Source organism: Podarcis melisellensis, assembly GCF_964234715.1.
Source record: "Podarcis melisellensis genome assembly, chromosome: 16".
In the NCBI taxonomy this organism is placed as follows: domain Eukaryota; kingdom Metazoa; phylum Chordata; class Lepidosauria; order Squamata; family Lacertidae; genus Podarcis; species Podarcis melisellensis.
Window position 1 is genome coordinate 37,244,052 of NC_138533.1, and position 17,187 is coordinate 37,261,238.

At 43.1% G+C, this 17,187-nt stretch overlaps 1 protein-coding gene across 6 annotated transcripts in view; it reads right to left on the reverse strand.

Moving 5' to 3' along the window:
* The window catches only part of SETD1B (SET domain containing 1B, histone lysine methyltransferase), a 68,958-nt gene that overhangs the window by 37,650 nt on the left and 14,121 nt on the right, over positions 1-17,187 (reverse strand). For 2 of the 6 annotated variants that reach the window (XM_081893174.1, XM_081893173.1), the window contains exons 1-6: positions 11,227-12,117; positions 10,795-10,949; positions 10,277-10,375; positions 9,645-9,915; positions 5,085-5,197; positions 545-1,720 (exon numbers count right to left, since the gene is read on the reverse strand). In XM_081893174.1, coding sequence (XP_081749300.1) covers positions 545-1,720; positions 5,085-5,197; positions 9,645-9,915; positions 10,277-10,375; positions 10,795-10,949; positions 11,227-11,299 — 1,887 coding nt within the window. In that variant the 5' untranslated portion in view covers positions 11,300-12,117. Of the gene's footprint in view, positions 1-544; positions 1,721-5,084; positions 5,198-9,644; positions 9,916-10,276; positions 10,376-10,794; positions 10,950-11,217; positions 12,118-17,187 lie in introns of those variants that run through there. The other 4 variants (XM_081893172.1, XM_081893171.1, XM_081893175.1 and 1 more) reach the window with 2 other exon arrangements.

Genomic DNA, 17,187 nt, shown 5'->3' on the forward strand with positions numbered 1-17,187 from the left:
GGTGGCTTCCAAGTGACAATAGCACAACCTGGCTAAAAATTGTTTCCCACGGGAGGTTTAAAAGCAGCATGGAAAAGAGACAGCAGGTCCCTTCTTGTCCCAGCAGTCAACCCAGCTAATGTGAAGAGGGAATTTTCAACACAAGGCCTCGGATCATGCACCACACCTTCTCTGGAATACTCCTAACCAATTCTAATACAAAGGAATCACATCCATGCAGGGCTAAGTCTCCCATCTTACAAATTAAGCACATCTTGTTTTATAAGTTAAACACTTTATAGCACATGGATGTTCACCAAGATGCACACAGGCAACTCCTGGCCACCGTGCACTTCAGCAGGACATGCCTAAGTCTGCCCAGCCCCTGCGCAGTGCGGAAAACGGCACACGCGTGCCCATCATGCACAAGTGGGTCAGAGCCTGTACGCATACTACACACAATTCTTGGGCTGAGAATTGGAGGTTGCACCTGTTTAAAATCAGAAATGCAAAGCTCTCCACACCGCTTACACATATGTAAGTAAGGCTTATCTGAACCACTTACCTCTTCCATTTTTTCTGGAGTTGGACTATCGTTATCAGGCAACATTTCTTTAGGTTCAGAGGACTCCGTTTTGGAAGTCCTACTCAGCTGGTCAAGGGGAGTCAGGCTAGCATCAGGCATTCCTTTCGAATTCTGAGAGAGAGAAGTTATTCCAAGAATTGGCTCCTCGTCGTCAGAATCCGGCAATGGTGTTGGACTAATGTCCTCCAAGCCTGTGCTGGAAGGACGCGAGGAAGGGGTTTGTGCTCTGTAGTTGGGCTGAGAGTTGGAACCAAATGTTGCAATTGGAGAAAGCTGGGAGGAGGAGGAGGAGATGGGGCTACCTTCCATTCTAATCTCATTGTCCGAGTCATGCTCATTGAGAAAATATAGCTTTGTTCTCTGCTCTTTTAAGAGCATCTCAATTCTTGAGTCCAAACTGTTGTGCTGAATTTCAGATTCTGTGGTTGGGGTGCCTGGGGTCTCGCTCCTTTCTGGAGTCTGTGAGAAGGGTACCACAGGTGGTTCATTGAGACTGTTGGGCTCAGGTGGGGCTGGGGGCTCCTCAGGTTTGTCCTTCACAGGAACAAAGTCAACAGTGGCAGTGGCGCTACTTTCAACTGCCATCTCCGTTGGTGTTGGTGGCGGCCGACGGTACTCAGCATCCCTAGAAGTTTGGGGAAACTGCGGCTCTTCAGGCTGGGGAAACGTTGTGGGTGCCTGGTAGGGGGAGAAAGCGGACTTGAAAGTCGAGGAACCTGTGTGGCTCAAAGGAGGAGTGTGGGAAAATTGCACAGCCTCTTGAGGGTGGGATTTGAATGCACCGAACTGATGTTCTGACCCTCGGAAAACACCAGCTGAATTATGAACGTAATGGTGGCCTGGGCGTCTGTTATAAGCATCTGTAAATTTTGTTTCATGTCTTCTGGGTTTATACCCAGAGTCCTGACTAAAGTGGTACGCAGGTGTTGTCTGACGACTAGAGTACGCAGAATCTTGGGAAAATGGAGTCCCCAGGCGTGGGGTAAGAGGGGTTCCTTGGGACTGAGGAGTGAATTGGCTGTAAGAGTTTGGGGTATCTTGCCGACAACTGGAAAAGGCGGTATCATGGGAAAATGGGGTACCACTGTTTGGGGTAGCTGATGATCCCACAGAAGAAGCACTGTTGTCTTTTAATTGTTTCAGGGTTTCAGCCAGCTGCAAAAAAGGAAAACAGAAAAATATGCATACATTTCTGAAGTGCCATTGGAAACATTAGGACTTGAGCAAGGGGCCTAGCTATGCACACATCCAAGAAACACTTAAGGAGCCACTTGACAAGTATACATATAAACACTGCTGCTGCAAGATGATCAAGAGTGGCAGGCATCAGTACTAGCCCTACACTGGACAAAGGTTCCTGAAACCATCCTTTCATCTAATCTACCAGTTGTTGTTTTCTAACCTCTAGTGCATGTTTGTGTGGGGTGGGGTAATGAAATGTACCAACTATAAGAGAATTTGGCTGAGTTGTAAAAAACAACAACAAAAAAACCCCAGAATCTTTGAACAAAAACATACCGGGGCAGCTGGAATTTTTCCAGCTATTGATTTTTTAAGAACCGCATGCACAACCAACTGATCACTGTCAATTAATAGTTACTTTGAAATCCTCTTCAATTATTGTAAATTCAGAGAAAAATAAAATGAAAGGTTCGAGAACTATGACGACAGTAAGCCTAATACATATTCGACCAGGCAGTATCTGTAAAAAATAAAAGACTCTATCCCCATCTTTCAATGACGACCATGGAATTGATCTTGAATAATAATAATAATAATAATAATTTATTATTTGTACCCCACCCATCTGGCTGGGTTTCCCCAGCCACTCTGGGCGGCTTCCATAGAAACCAAAAATACAGTAAAATATCACAGATTAAAAACTTCCCTGGACAGGGCTGCCTTAAGATGTCTTGAAGTTAACATGGCAACAGTAAATCCATAGCCAATAAGATCAAACACTAAAAAGGAATCAGGACATCAAGTAACCGTGGGACTCAGCAGAAAGGACTTGACATTGTTAGCCCACTGTTATTCTCAGATGAAGAAACAAATGCCTATGATTAGACCATCTGCTTAAGTGGTTGTTGCAATCGGTGGATGGCGAGAACTCCCTACAATCCCTGTGTAAATAAACCCAGTGTGTGGTGGCTGATGCAGATAAATCTGAGGGGGAGTAAAGAGAAATGAACACTAGCGACTGATAAGGGAAGAACACAAAGTGAGGGAGTGCGGCATGGCTGAAGGATCAGCTGCCCACAATATAAACAGCGAGAGGCTGGCACATGGCTGGCTGATCGGCATCACAGGGCACCTGCCAAGGCTCACAGCGCAGCCTCCAGCTGCCTTCCCCTTCCTGCTGCGTAGACAGGGCTCAAAGAATGCAAGCAGGCAGTGGTGCCAGGGTCAAGAAGGGTGTCCCAACCCCTAGAAGCCCATTCAGAAAACCTTCTGAGTCATAATTTGTAGGATCAGGAATGAGCACTGTGCCCAACACACTCCGCCTGTACCCTCACATGCAGGGCTTAATTTTCGTACCACTTGATTTAATAATGCCAGGATTTGTCATTATGTCCAAACCAAAAACAACCAGTATTAAAGCACTGTTAACAATCCTGTAGTTTGGAGGGCTCACTCAAGTTTGTGGGTTTGGATGTAATGGTGAACAATGGACAAAGTAATGAATTATGATCCCTACACAAGATAAAGGGGGAAAGGAATACTGATCAGAGGATTGTCTGAATGCAGCCTTTAATTTGTGACATTACTCAGGACTGTAGAAGAAATGCCATTCCCATGTCAAGAAACAAACAAACGTGAACATTCCCTAAGTTCACTTGATGGATTTCAATGAAAGGCAGAACCTTGCTCAACAGAGGGAGCTCAGTGCCACAAGCTGTAGATCTATTATGGTGCAATCATTACAGCTTTCTTATTCAAACATCCAAAAGAAATGTTAAGGGAAACAAAAGTGATAATGAAAATGAAGAAACCAAAAGCAAGCAGATTTCTTTTATTTTACATTTGCCTGATGAAAATAAAGGTTATGAAATTTAAGTATTCAGAGTAAACAGACTGAGCAAATGACAGAAAATGTCAGCAGAGAAGCACTTACAATTTTGGGCAAAATTTACTTTACTGAACTAGGAAGTAGGTTCCTAAATAAAAGTAACTAGAAATGAATGGATATTTCAAGGTACTCGTCATATGCCTCAACAGAAAATGTTTAAACACTTATAAAGGGCACAGTGCTACAAACGTTTACGAGGGAGCACATCCCACAAAACTTACTTAATTTACACCTGCATCAGCTTGCTTGACTGCACTGAATGGGGCTTTCCGGTACCGCAAAATAGTCTACGCAAGCAGGCCAGACAAGCAGCCACATGGATGAAATTCAAACTCAGCCACTTTTGCACCTAGAACTCCCCATGTCACAAAATCATATTCTGTTTGTTCCATTAGTAGAGATTTTTTTGGAACATGACAGAAATGAATCAACAAGAAGTTTTAGCATTTCATGCATTCTGTCTTTGTTGGCATTCTGTGCCAAAAACTGAATCCGCAGCATAAAATTTCAATTATTAACTACTACTTAAATATCATTGAGAATTTTTTCCCCTCCTCCACACAAACAACTTGATCTTAAGGGAGCAAAATAGGACACTGGGAAGGAGGCAGCCTTTACAGCTGGTTCCTACACACCTATTTCAAGTCTCATGAGCTCAAATGCCCAACAACAGAAAGAAGCCAAAACAGGATCTCTAGTTTTATTATTTATTTCTTAAATTTTATATAGCACCTTTCTGCCAATGCACCTAAGGTGGTTTACAATTTTAAACTACTAAAACACAGTCCAACTGGAGCAGGCCTCGATATTGTCTCTGCGTGCCTCCCACCCTCGCTGCTTCCTTCCCACAGGGGAAGGTTGTGGACTCTCCATCCTTGGAGGATTTTAAGCAGAAGTTGGATGGACATGATTCCTGCATTGCAGGGGTTTGGACTAGATGACCCTTGGGGTCCCTTCCAACTCTACAGTTCTATGAAGGTTAAATGTAAAGCTTACAAATTTGATAATCAAAATTATTATTACTTGGGTCATTGTTAATATCTTATTTTTCATTTCCTGTTACATTAACTCATCTGACTCAAAATATTTTAATAAAACATGAAGTCCTAATAAGGACAAACAGGAAGCAGTCCAGCCTGCCAATCTCCATACATAGCACCTACACACAACTGTCATGTCCAGAATCAGACTCCAGCTTGGAACAGTTCCATGGATCTAGTAAAAGGTCTAGCGGTATCTGGAACTTCACAAGGACTTGCCCTCCATTCAAGAGTCCCCTGAAAAGGAAGGCTGGGGATGACAGATGTCTGGGCAGGAATGTCAAGAATGAATTTCTTGAGGAGATGGACAACAGCAGGCAAACTACCATTTGTTGTAAATGAATATCATCTCAGAATTCCCCAACAGACACAGTGTGTGCCATTAAATCACAAGTAAGTGAAAAGGTACCTGCGCAGTTTCATTCACGGTGGGCGATACGTCCGGCTCATTCTCCACAGGTAGAGTCTGAGGGGTGTAGAGTCCATTCACAAGAAGTTGATAGAAATGCATGCGCTTTTCACCTGGACAAACAGCAACAACTTTATTAAAAAGAACACACCACAATTCCATCTAGAATCCACATTTTACCAAGTCTCTTTGCAAACCAAGCCTGAACAGGCGCCAGTTCTGACTCTGTTGAAATATTCAGTATCCGCTTGTTAGGCCAAGTGAAGCAAAAAATGCCTCATTGTGGTCCATACAAGAACAAGAGTGCTTCATTGATTGATTTTTATCTTGGAGCAGACTTGGAGCAATGTCGTTTTCTCATTCTATCCTCACAACATCCCTGCCAGGTAGAGTGAATAGGCCAAGGTGATCCAGTGAATTTCATGGCTGGGCGTGAATTTGAACCTGGGTCTCCCCAGTCCTAGCCTTAAGTCTCTAAACACTACACCACTCTGGCTCCCTACATCCAAAGGCAGATGACCCAATTCCAGATCGCCTGCTTCAAGGGAGGGGAGGGGTAACAGAACACAAAGTAGTAAAGGAAAAAGGTTAGACAAGACAAAGTTGCCCCCTCTTTTATTGCCATGTTGGTACATTTTATCAAGGAGAGCATGTGTGTTCAACTCAGGACTGCTTCTTCACAGAACTGGCCTCCCTCTCCTCAACATGTTCTCAAGGGAGGAGAAATAGTTTAACAGCTGTAGGGATAAAACTATTTTATAGCAAAAATGTGTCTGCATTCAATGGTAAAATGTGATAAATCTTCAAACTCTGCAAGCCCAGCTCACTAGAAATTGAACATCAAATCAGTTTTTCTATAAAATGCACATTGTATGTGATCAGTAAAAATGTTTTAATATTTGTCTTTTTAAAAAAAGGCACCTGCTTCCCCTGACAGTGCCAACTAAGTACATATGTATGTATTTTGATGAGCTTATTGATGGTTTTGCTATTCATCTATAAATTCAGTTGTTTATTTTACGTTGTCCTCTTCCCTTGTAGCAGTGTTGACAAAAGATATATCTTTATTTATTTATTAAAATGAAGTCTGCAATCCTATGCACACTAAGCTGGGAACAAGCCCTGCTGAAATCAGCATGACTTACTTCTGCATAAAGAACATGAATAAAGTCAGTCTGCACAGCTAAACAGCTAGCCTTGTTGTGCAGCCAGCAAACTATTGCCAGAATTTTAGGGTCCAAGACACTAGCAGCTCAATCCCAGGGTCGGCTGTGCAAAGAGAAAACAGAGCAGGAACCAGTTCCTTCTTCAAAGTTATGGTGTTAAACAGACAATAACTCAACCCAGTACAACCGGAACAATGCCATACAAGTAGCAGAGCCGTGCTGGGGATGAGGGTACACACGCCATAACTAAGCACAGTTCTATTCATGTCAGCAAGAAATAAAACTGTCAATACTGAAGTGCATTTATTCAAATTTATGGTGTAGCCACACTTGGGAGTATTGTGGACAGTTCTCTTTGCCACTTCTCAAAAAGAATACTTGTAGAGCTGGGAAAAGGTGCAGGAAAGGGCAGCAACAATTATTTATTACTTATTTATTTCACAATACTTATCTAACACTTGACTGTAATAAAACTTCAAAGCGGCTTACAATTATGATCAAGAGGACAGAGTGCCTTCGCTATGAGGGAAGAGTTGAGGCGTGTAAAGTAGGACACGATAAAAGTTTATAAGAGAGTTTTTGTCCCTCTCTCATACTTCTAGAACCTAATGGGATCATCAAATGGTGGGAGAGTCATGGCAGACAATAAGAAGTACTTATTCCCAAAATGCATAACTGAACTGTGGAATTCACTTCCACATAGTGTGGTGATGGACATCAACTTCAGACAGCTTTAAAAATGGATCAGACAAACTGATGGAGGATAAGGCTGTCCACGTCTTACCTCCAGGGTCAGAATCAGAATACCTCTGAATCCCAGCCACTCAGGAACAACAGTGCAAGAAGGCTACCGCCACCATGCTCTGCATGGGAGCCTCAAAGGCACCTGGCTGGACACAGCGGCACTGGGGGGGCCTCAGATGTGAGTTAACAGGGCGGTTTGTATGCATCCACTGGTGCGTTGTTGCAGTAATAAAACAGGAGCATCCAGTGCCCCAGGGTGCAAGCGCTGAACAAGCTAGTAGTAAAGCAGCCCCCTGCAGGCACCCAGTGGTTTGCAGTGTAAGGACCTGTTAGTAACCTCTGTTTTAGATTTTAGGTATTGTTTTGTTGTATTCTTTTAGCCTTTACTGCAAATCACCCAGAGAACTTCGTTTATTGGTTGGTACAGACGTGCAGTAAATAAACTTATTTATACTGCATGTAAGTGCTCCATGGGCTTTACATACATTATCTTAGTTATCCTTTCGACAGCATTCTTATCCCCATCTTGCAGCTACAAGGACTGAGGCTTGGGGAGAGGGTGGGGGAGGTGTCTGCATGATTGAATTAATTTAAGTGGAGATTTCCTTGTTTGTTGCTTGGTCCCTCCGCCTACACTAGCTCCTAACACAGTTAAATTATTTGATCCTGTGTTTTAGTTGTAATTGGTAATTACTACCCCAGCTACAAAAACTAAGGTACAACACAAGAGAGTCCTTATCTCACACAAAAAGCAGCAACAGCAGCAGCAGCAGCAGCAAAGCTCTTAGACCAAGGTCTAAATTTCACCTCACATGACTCACTTAAAGCTACAGAGCTTTATTCTAAGGCCTGTGAACAGAATTTATGTTCTCTAGGATTTAGTCTTCTGAGTTCATCAAATCACAGTTAAAATAGTCATTTAGATACCATGTATTCCCTTTAACATCAGGTTTTCTTTTTAAAAAAGGAACTTTATAAAAGAGTTTGCTAGAGTGGGCCAAACAGCTGTTCATCTATACCTCTGCTTTTTTATATCTAGTATTACATGTAAACAATAATAGTCTGGTAACTAGTTAAGTCACAAATAGTGGAAATGTCAGAAATCGAGAAGGATGTGATCACAAGGATTTCAAAGGCTAGCACTGGAAGCTTACAGAAAACTTGTTAAAAATACATTTTAAAATCAACACAGGTTTTAACACAGCTGCAGCTCAAACTATAAAGCAGTTATGTTAAATTTTCCTGATTCTCAATTTGGCTGTAAGCCTGACTGAGTTCAGTCAAATATATTTGCCATAAAATTTAGGATTATACCACTTTACAGATAGTTAAGCTGCGGTTCTCATGTCCTGATGTGGTAGTAACTCAGAATAAATGTTGATAAAAGACTGGATGATAACTGACCTGTTCTAACAATTCTCTCTTATAATTTTATTAATAACTTTATCTAACATGCATAGATGAATCCTCATTTCACAACATGAGAAACCATGCAGAGGAACATTTAACTGCAGCTAGAGATTCAGTAGCGCAGTAACTAAAAAAAAACAAGACAAGTCAAATGTGTTTTGGAGTTCAGAACACTTGCAGTTTTAAAATTTTAGCATAAGCACTTTTAAAGATAAGGGACTAGAAACTGTCCCATTGTGCATAATGTGTTAATTATTCATGCTTTCTAAAATGTTCCTTTAAAGGGTTAAAATAGTTTCAGGGTTTTTTTATAATTAAGCTGCAAAACTGAAAGGTGTCTTATGGCAGAGGTGGGGGACAAATTAGCACTTAAATGCTAAAAGTAACATGCTGGTCATATATGCTTCACCGCTTTAGCAAAAAAGAAAAATACAGCAAAAAAAAAAAAAGACCCCAAAAAATTTAAACGTTGAAGTGCAAACCTAACCATGCCTTCTCAGAAGTCAGTTGTGCTGAATTCAGTGGGACTTACTCCTAGGTAACTGGGGTTAGGACTGCAGCCTCAGTATAGTTTGAGGAACTTATAAATAAAACCTGAGTTCATAGCTACATTGCTTCTGTCTGAAGGTATTAGCACTACAGACCAGTTACTTTCAATATCTGGAGTGTTACTGTCCCTTTAAGAGACAGTGGAAGAAAAATTAATACACTTTTACAGAGCGTCTTGTACATATGTAAATGCCCGCAATGGGATGATTAAATAAAAACAAGAACATTGCTGGAATCTAATTTAGAGTATTATTTTAGGATAAATTTCAGGCATTTTCTAAAATGATTTTTAGCCTCATTTTTCTATATCTATAGGTGTGGGTGGGTGTGTTATCAGCTAAGTGCAAAAGGTACTTTTGGCAAAGGGGCAAAGGGGGACCATTTGGCAAGCCAAGTGTCAGCATGAGTGACTGAGTGAAATGGAGAGGATGGCAGCATTTTGTAAATTACAGGACTGTCTCCTAGCAACAGACAACACATTCAGCTCCACGTGACTAGCAAAGGCCCAGAGAAAAGCAGAGAGATTGAGGGGGAAACGCAGTGACAGTCATTTAATAGCTTCCACCACCACCCTTAAATTAATTACTAGCCCTCCCCATCCAATCTGCAAATGCATCTCACTACGGGACAGGAGAGAGGCGGGGAAGAGCAGCAAACAGAAGGAAGATGATGCTCAGAACCAGCTCCCCACCTTTCGTATCCAGCTCCACGTGGATGATGTTGCCCATGACCGATGTGTTGTGTAGATGCTGCACTGCATCCCGGGCTCCTTTGACTGTGGCAAAGATCACTTTGGCAATTCCCAGGTGCTTCTTGTTTTTAGGGTTGTAGAGGATCTCCACTTCTTCCACTTCACCGTATTTTTTGCACATGTCAGCCAGGAAGTTTTCACGGATGTTGTCATTCAACTTGGCAAAAGTGACTTGTTTGGGAGGAACCGGCCCCACGTAAAACTCATCGATCTGTAGGTTTGTTTTTGCACACAGTGTAGTAGGAAATTAAAAACCAGAGAGAGCAAAGTTAAGGACTGTAAGCAATCGCATCACCTAGAGCAGAGAGGGTTAAGAAGCAACTACTGAACTTTCAAGGTATTTCCCTTCCACTGCAATTTACAGACAAATACTAAACTTTTGCCTCAGCAATAACTTTTAAAAATTTGTTTTAAATAACTCCATTGAGTTATTAATAAAACACACTTTTGACAGGCAGGAAGCTCAATTGTATTTTGCAGCTTTATAACACCGGTGAACTAATTACTCAACAATATGAATAAAGATGCAATTAGATTTATATCAAGGGCACCACAGTTCTCAATGCATGTACCTTAAATTTAGGGACAGAGAGTTCCAGCTCTTTCGTTTTGGTCCATATTCGCCCTATCCTTGGATCTCTGACACAATCCACTGGGGCAAGACCCGGGTTCTGAGGAGGAGAGGGGAGTAAATTGAATGAAGCTTGAAAAAAGACACGACCCACGGATGCAACAAAAAACCAAAAAACCCATGAAATTTGGAAGTTTACTCCACAGCCTTTAAAACTGAGGGGAATGTTCTCCAGGCAGAGCAGACACACACATGTCAAATAGCAATTCTGCAGGGAATCACAGGAAAAGAAAGATGCAGGTTTTATCTTCTGATTCTGACAGACTACATTGTCAGGGGGTGTAACTTTAATAGGTTTCCTGAACATTTTGTAGCAATCTTCATTTTTCAGGTCATTAAGAATTCCTCCTTCCCACCCACCCTTTAGAAGGGTGGCGTGGTACTGGAATAAAACAAACCAGGGTTGGGGGAAGAGAATATCACAATACATTTCATTTGTAAAAAATAACGACCGCTTACAGGAATGCTAAAATGCTGCCCATCGTAACGATAGAGTTTGTGCTGTCCTTTTTTCAGAGCTGGGTCAATAATCAACTTGTAACTTTTCCAATGGTGGTTTTTTTTCTCGACAGAGGTGCTTGCTTGGGAGCTGCTCTCCATTCCGTTGATCCAACCTGAGGAGAAAGCAAGCGGGGGCAACCAACGAAGTTAAAAAAAAAAAGAAAGACATATATGAAAGATTCCCGTTTCAGAACTGCTTCCTTCCCCCCCTCGCAATACCGTCAAGCTGGGTGGGGGGAAGGGAAGGGAAAAGACCGCACATCCAGACGCCGAGCCGGGGTGTCCCCCCGTGTCCCCCCTCCCGGGTGCAGGCAGCGAGACCAGAAAGAGAGCGAGGGAGAAAGGAGGAGGAGGAGGAGGAGGAGAAGAGAGAGAAAATACCCATCTCACTTGAACTCTGCTTTTTGCCATGGTCTTCGGGGTGCTTGGCTTTTTCTCCTGCCTTGATCTCTTTGAAAGACATCGCTGTTCGGTGCCCGACCGTCTCCTGGCCGCGAAAGGCGAGCTCCTCCGCTCACATTGGGCTGGCTACATTACATGGGTTTTGAAAGCCTCCTGCCTCCTCGCTCGCTCGCTCTTTTTTTTTTTTTTGCGAGCCAACACATATTGTGTGTGTGCTTTCTGCTTGCTTCTCAGGCATCCCACAATTCACCGCTATGGAGCTCGGCTAATGGCTAACCGCCCTCAACCGAATGCACATTCACAGCAGCTGCATCGCGCTGCAAAGCCCCCAGCCCGGCCGCCCGGCCGCGCCTCCCCGCCCCAAATAAAGGGCCATGCATTTTTCCCAGCAGGATGCGGCCCCGCCGTGGCTTTTCCTCCCAGTTAGCGGCGGGGCCAAATCCCCTTGGAATCTGCTGGCTACATTTACCTAAGCGCCAAACTGTTCCTAAACAAGATGGACATAGGTGGGACAAGGGCCCCCCCCCCACGCCTTTTTTTCCTTTTCTTTTTTGGACGGGGAAGGGGGAGGGAAATAAAAGAAACCCTCTCCCCACAAGACACCCGGCGCTCCAAAAGGCTTGAGCTTTTTTCCCCCTCCCCCTTTCTTTTCTTTTCTTTCTTTTTCCCTTTTTTCTTTTGCAAGTTACATCCCAGGGAGCTAACCGGGGCAGCGAGCTTGGCAGGGATACTTTTGCAAGAAGCCGCGGCAATGTTTCCACCTCCGATGAATGGGGAGAAGCGGGGGGCGCCCCCGTTTTGTTACAATTTGTCAATTTTGGAGGAGGGAGGAAGGAGAGTAGCAGCTTTGCTTATTAAAGGTCCTGCGCAGCCAATCAGGTCGGACCTTCCATTTTGTTTCAGCTAGAGGCTCCCTTGGATCTCCCCCCACCTCCTTTCCCTTCCCTTCTCCCTCTTTCCCCTTCCTTTCCTCCCGGGGTCGCCTTGTTGGGGCTTCGTGTTGTTTTAGCTCGACTTGTGCTTTTGGTTTGTAATTTGGCCGTGCTTAGGTAATTGGCTGGTTAAAGGCACCAGGCGGGCGCAGCCAATCAGCGCGCAGCTTCCATTGGGCTTGAGTTATTAGACGCTGATCTAAAAACATCCTTCAGCAGACAGCTAAGGAGAGGCCAACAGATCAGGCAGCCATTTTTCTGCAATGGAATTAAATGGCCAACTGGGTTTTCCTTTGTTCCAAAAGGGGATACTTGATTTGAATGAATCCACAACCATCCATTTCAGGACTTCTCAGTGTCTGTGTTAATGTCTGACAACATTTAGAGGACTAAAAGGAAGAAGGAAGATTTTATAAAAAGATCTGGATTTTTCCCTTTGATTTGGAACCCATCTTTGTCTTGTATATAACTAGGTCATGGCACGCCCTTATGTCAGCAGTAACAATTTTGAGTTACCAAAAAAGTAAATACATATGTATTTTTGGTGTTTGTTTTTGAAAGCTTTTCTTTGCCTGAGCAAATACATCTCTAGATGTAGCTTCCTGTATTAAACACTAAATACCTGGCCATCTTTTAAGTTAAATCCTTTCGTGCTAACAAGGTAATGTTTTAAATATAGATGTAGGAAACGTGAATTCTTGCAAAAAAAATCATTAGGAAAAGTTTTTTTCCTTTTACATTGTAAGTACCCAATCCATTCTGTCCTTCTTACTAAGTGTAGTTTTTCATGTTAAATGTTACTGGAGTTCTCCTTTAATTTATTTTTCCAGCCTTCATCTGCATGTCATCTTTTGTCTTGTTTATCTAAACCAATTGCTTCTGAGATACTTTTTAAGAATAAAAAATATTTAGCTAGAGATGCTTAAAATGTTTACATACAGTAACTATTAACCAGGTGTATTCACACTAACATGTAGCGATTTATGTTTGAGATCATGTTAAAAATGTGAGTGGGAGAGGGGAAGGAAAGACATGCAGCGTCCTTATGTGCAGAGTAAATCTGCCAGAGGAATTTACCGATTGAAGTCCGGAGTCTTTTTTAAAAGTTAACTATATGTTATTAGTCGAAGTAAGTAAATGTATTAACTTATTTTTAATCAAAAGCCATACAAAAATCTGAACGAGATTGAATAACTTGCAAGGTTATAAAATAGAAGTGATGATACAGAACTTAACGTATACAGTATTTAGAAATTTATTTATCCCCCCTCCCCCCAAAAAATCCCAACCCCAGACTCCCACAACTTCACCTTCAGAACTGCATTCAACTATGGTGTGCGGGTAAGTAAAGCCTTTTGCCCTTGCAGTGAAACAGAGCAGGCCTATGCAGCAAATGTTTTCGTCCAAGGCGGATATCCGAGTTACTTTCGGAGGGGGGGAAAGGTAGCTAACGTTCTTGTTTGAAGGTACATATTCAGAATCTATTTTTTATATCTATTTCCAAAAGCTACTTCCTTTCTTTAGCCTCCTGTAACAAAGTGCTTTGCTTGGCTGCATCCTTGTTGATTTCAAGAGCTTCTCTCTGCAAATCCATAATGGCATTACAGATAGGCTAAACTGTTCCCCTAAAGTCAATCAGCAGGCAGAGGTGGGATTTTTTTTTAAGGCAAACCAACAAATAAATGCAAGTGATAGAGAACTAGTTTGAAGTCTTTCTCCCTCTAGTTACTGCAGATTTTTTTTTCCTTTTCATTTTACAACAGAGGCGTTTCGGGGACAACAGCAATTTGAGCAGTAAAGGGAGACCCTGGTTTGCTAATATGTACTGTAAACGAGTTTTCTTTTATCTTGAGAGACTCCTGGTTTGAAAAACAAAATCCAAAATGGAGGTTTCCTTTTCCCTGCACAAGAAGAGTCGCTTGGCAGCCTTGTACTGTTTTTGTTGGGAAAGCTTGTGACGCGCTTGCTATTTCACAGCAGCAGATTTTTCCAGAGCTACAGCTACAACAAAACTTCCAGCTGGCTTTGATAGAGAGATTTAATTTGCAGAAATAGCCACTGCCTCTTGCACCCAAGTCACCCCCTGGCTTTGGTGCCGTGAAAAGAGGCTCGTTTTCAAGGCTGCCTTCGCAGTTCCTGCTCCATATTGAGGGCGAGCAAGCCGGGTTTCGTAATGGCGGCTGTCTTCTCTGTGCTGCGGCTGTTGCTTTGGGGGCAGCACCAACGCTTGATTTCGTCAAGGCTGTTTTTATCGGGCAATGCAGGACAGAGCCCTTTCTCTCTCCTCTCTCCCGCCCCCCCCTTTTAAAAACGTGTGTGAGGTTTGTAAAAAGTAAAGCAGGAGTGAGAGGGTCGGTTTTCTTCTGTCTGCTTCCCCCCCCCCCCTTGTTAATACTGGTGGGGGTGGGGAAGAGAGAGAGAGGACGGTTGCCATTTCGTGCAAGTGCTTTTGCAGCAGCGAGAAGAAACGTAGGAGCGAGCGCGAGGCTGCGTGTAAGAGGAGATCCTGGCGCGGCTCCAGCTCCTGCCTGCTGCTCTGCTCGGCACTCCCGGGGGTGGGGAAGGGAGGGGGAAGACGGCGGGGGGGGGAGGGGAGGCCAGGGGCAGGCGAGCAGCCCGGCTCTTAAAGACACAGGGCGCTCCTGTGGTTTAGCAGAAGACAAAGGCGGCCTTGGTCCTTTGTGTCTAGAAACCTGAAAACGGGCTTTCCCCTCCTCTTTTGCATGCGAATAATCAAGACTATGGTGGGCAGGCAGCTGCTGCATAACCCAAGCAGCTCGATAAAGGCTCTAAATCAGTTGGTAAATGCAAAGAGCGGCTTTCTGCAGTGCAGTGAGACTGTTTTCTCAGGCATGGCGTTGCTGGCTGGATTAGTGGCTGGAGAAGCCGTCCTGGGACTGATCTCTTGAACAGGTCTCTAACTCCTTACCACGTGTCTCAAAACAGGTCTCCCGGCATTGCTAATCTTTTTTCTTTTCCTCGCCCCCCCCATGAACCCTAGAAAGGGTGAGCTCGACGATGATCGAGGAGGAGGAGCTGACAAGGGAATGCGTGGTCTGTTGTCAGACGAGAGTGGGCATTCTGATGGCATCTCTCTGCTTGTTTACAATAGGTAGGGTTTGCTAGGCATATTTCCGTTTAAATGGCTTTGCTTTGCTTAAAGGATTTTCCTTAACACTGCAGCACCACCACCGCCTCCAAACAGAGTGGGGTTGGGTGTTGCTTTTTTCAGACAGCCAGTTTTGGAGGCTCTCCTTGAAGAAATGAGCCGACAGCCCTGACAGGAGATACTGAGGACGTTAGGTTGCTAGTAGTTTCCTTGCTGCATTGTTACTCGAAATTTTAAGAAAACAATCTGGCAAAGCCTTGAGTTCCTATCTGGGAAACTTCAGTGCAGCATTATTAAAAAGGCTAACAAAAAAATTACAGCTCTTTTTTAAAGGTGTATTATCTTGGATGCCTTGATTTAAGGGGTGGATGTCTTCTACTTTTAGTGGAAATATATAAAGGTGAAATCCCAATTTGTGACATTCCTCTTCCCCACCATAGCAATAACCCATAATAGGTGGTTAAAATATTTGGCTTATTATAAGAGTCTCCTGTCTGCTGGCTTATTGTAAAATATTCAGCAGCAGGAGGCGGGTGTTGTCTTTTCAGTCTCTGTGGAGAGTGAAGACATTCCATTCCACCACCATGTACCAAGATTTGCTCCAGCAGTAAAACCTGTTTTTCAGGAACAAATTGGAGGAGCGGACTGCCTGTTAAACACTGAACAATGTCATGCTTCTGGTCTTTGTGGGAGGAAAGAGCATACAGTAAAGAGATTGCCTAAGTGAAGTGCCTTGCCATTTGCTGGCAGACTAGGGAAACAATCCTAAGTATCCCTCCTATGAAGTAAATGCTACTGATTTGTGATATTACTTCAGAGTAAACACACTTGCATATGTGTTCTTTGTTCTTTTAAGGTGATGTTGGGAAATGGCTTTTTGTGTGTGTTCTGAACTAAATACGTCAACTCTGTTGAATTGCAAGCAACTTGATTACAAATAAGTATTGGAATACAGACTTGGTGAATGTAAGTCCCTGGCGACTTACATTTTCCTCTCAGTAGGTGACTTAAGTGAAAAATGTCCTTATATATACCTTGTTAAATAGATGATGTGGCAACAGGAGTAAGGTTAAGTCTGCCAATTGTGGGCGTCTGTATCCCTGAGATTCCTGCTGCAATTGTGTTCTACAATTGAAGTGGTTGGCTTCTTAAATGCCTTTCAAATGAGTACAAAGGAGGCACAAGCGGTTGCTAGAGAGATCAGGCTTGCTTTCGACATCCTTCCCAAAGCCAAATCCTGTGTGCACATCCTGCCTCCTTTCTCCATTACCATTACAGTCAATATAATGTAGGTCACCATGCATATCCTCCTTGTATTTCTGGCCAGGAGAATCCTTTTCCTTTACTTGCTGGATTTGCATCCCGTTTGAAGGATACGGAACATTATCTACTGTACTTTTGAAATTTGTATGACTTAATGTACATGCTCGGTAATCCTTATTACAGCCCTATACAGGTAGGCTAGTATTATACCCATATTGTAGATGTTGGGGCCTAGGTTGAGAGATAGAGGGTTGTATACAGCCATGGTGACTTCAAGACTGAGCTTAGACATGAGCTGTGGATTTCCTAGCTTGCAGTGAACCACTGTGCTACGCAGACTTGTGCTACAGGCTTATATCCTGTTTTGCTCAAACATAGACCCATTTAAGTTAATGGACATGACTTAGGTCCATTAATTTCAATAGGTCTACTATGTGTAGGACTATCATTGGCTGCAACCCATTGTGTTTGGACTTCCCTATAGATTTGCTTCAAATAGGAACCACTGAATTGCTAAAAATCTTTTGTTTTGTCATAGCTTCAGGTGGAAGAAGCTATATAATTTGTTTTGTCTCTTGGTATATTCTAACTGTGGCAAATGATCCTCAGTTTATGAAAATGGACTTTTCGGGTTAGCTCCATATA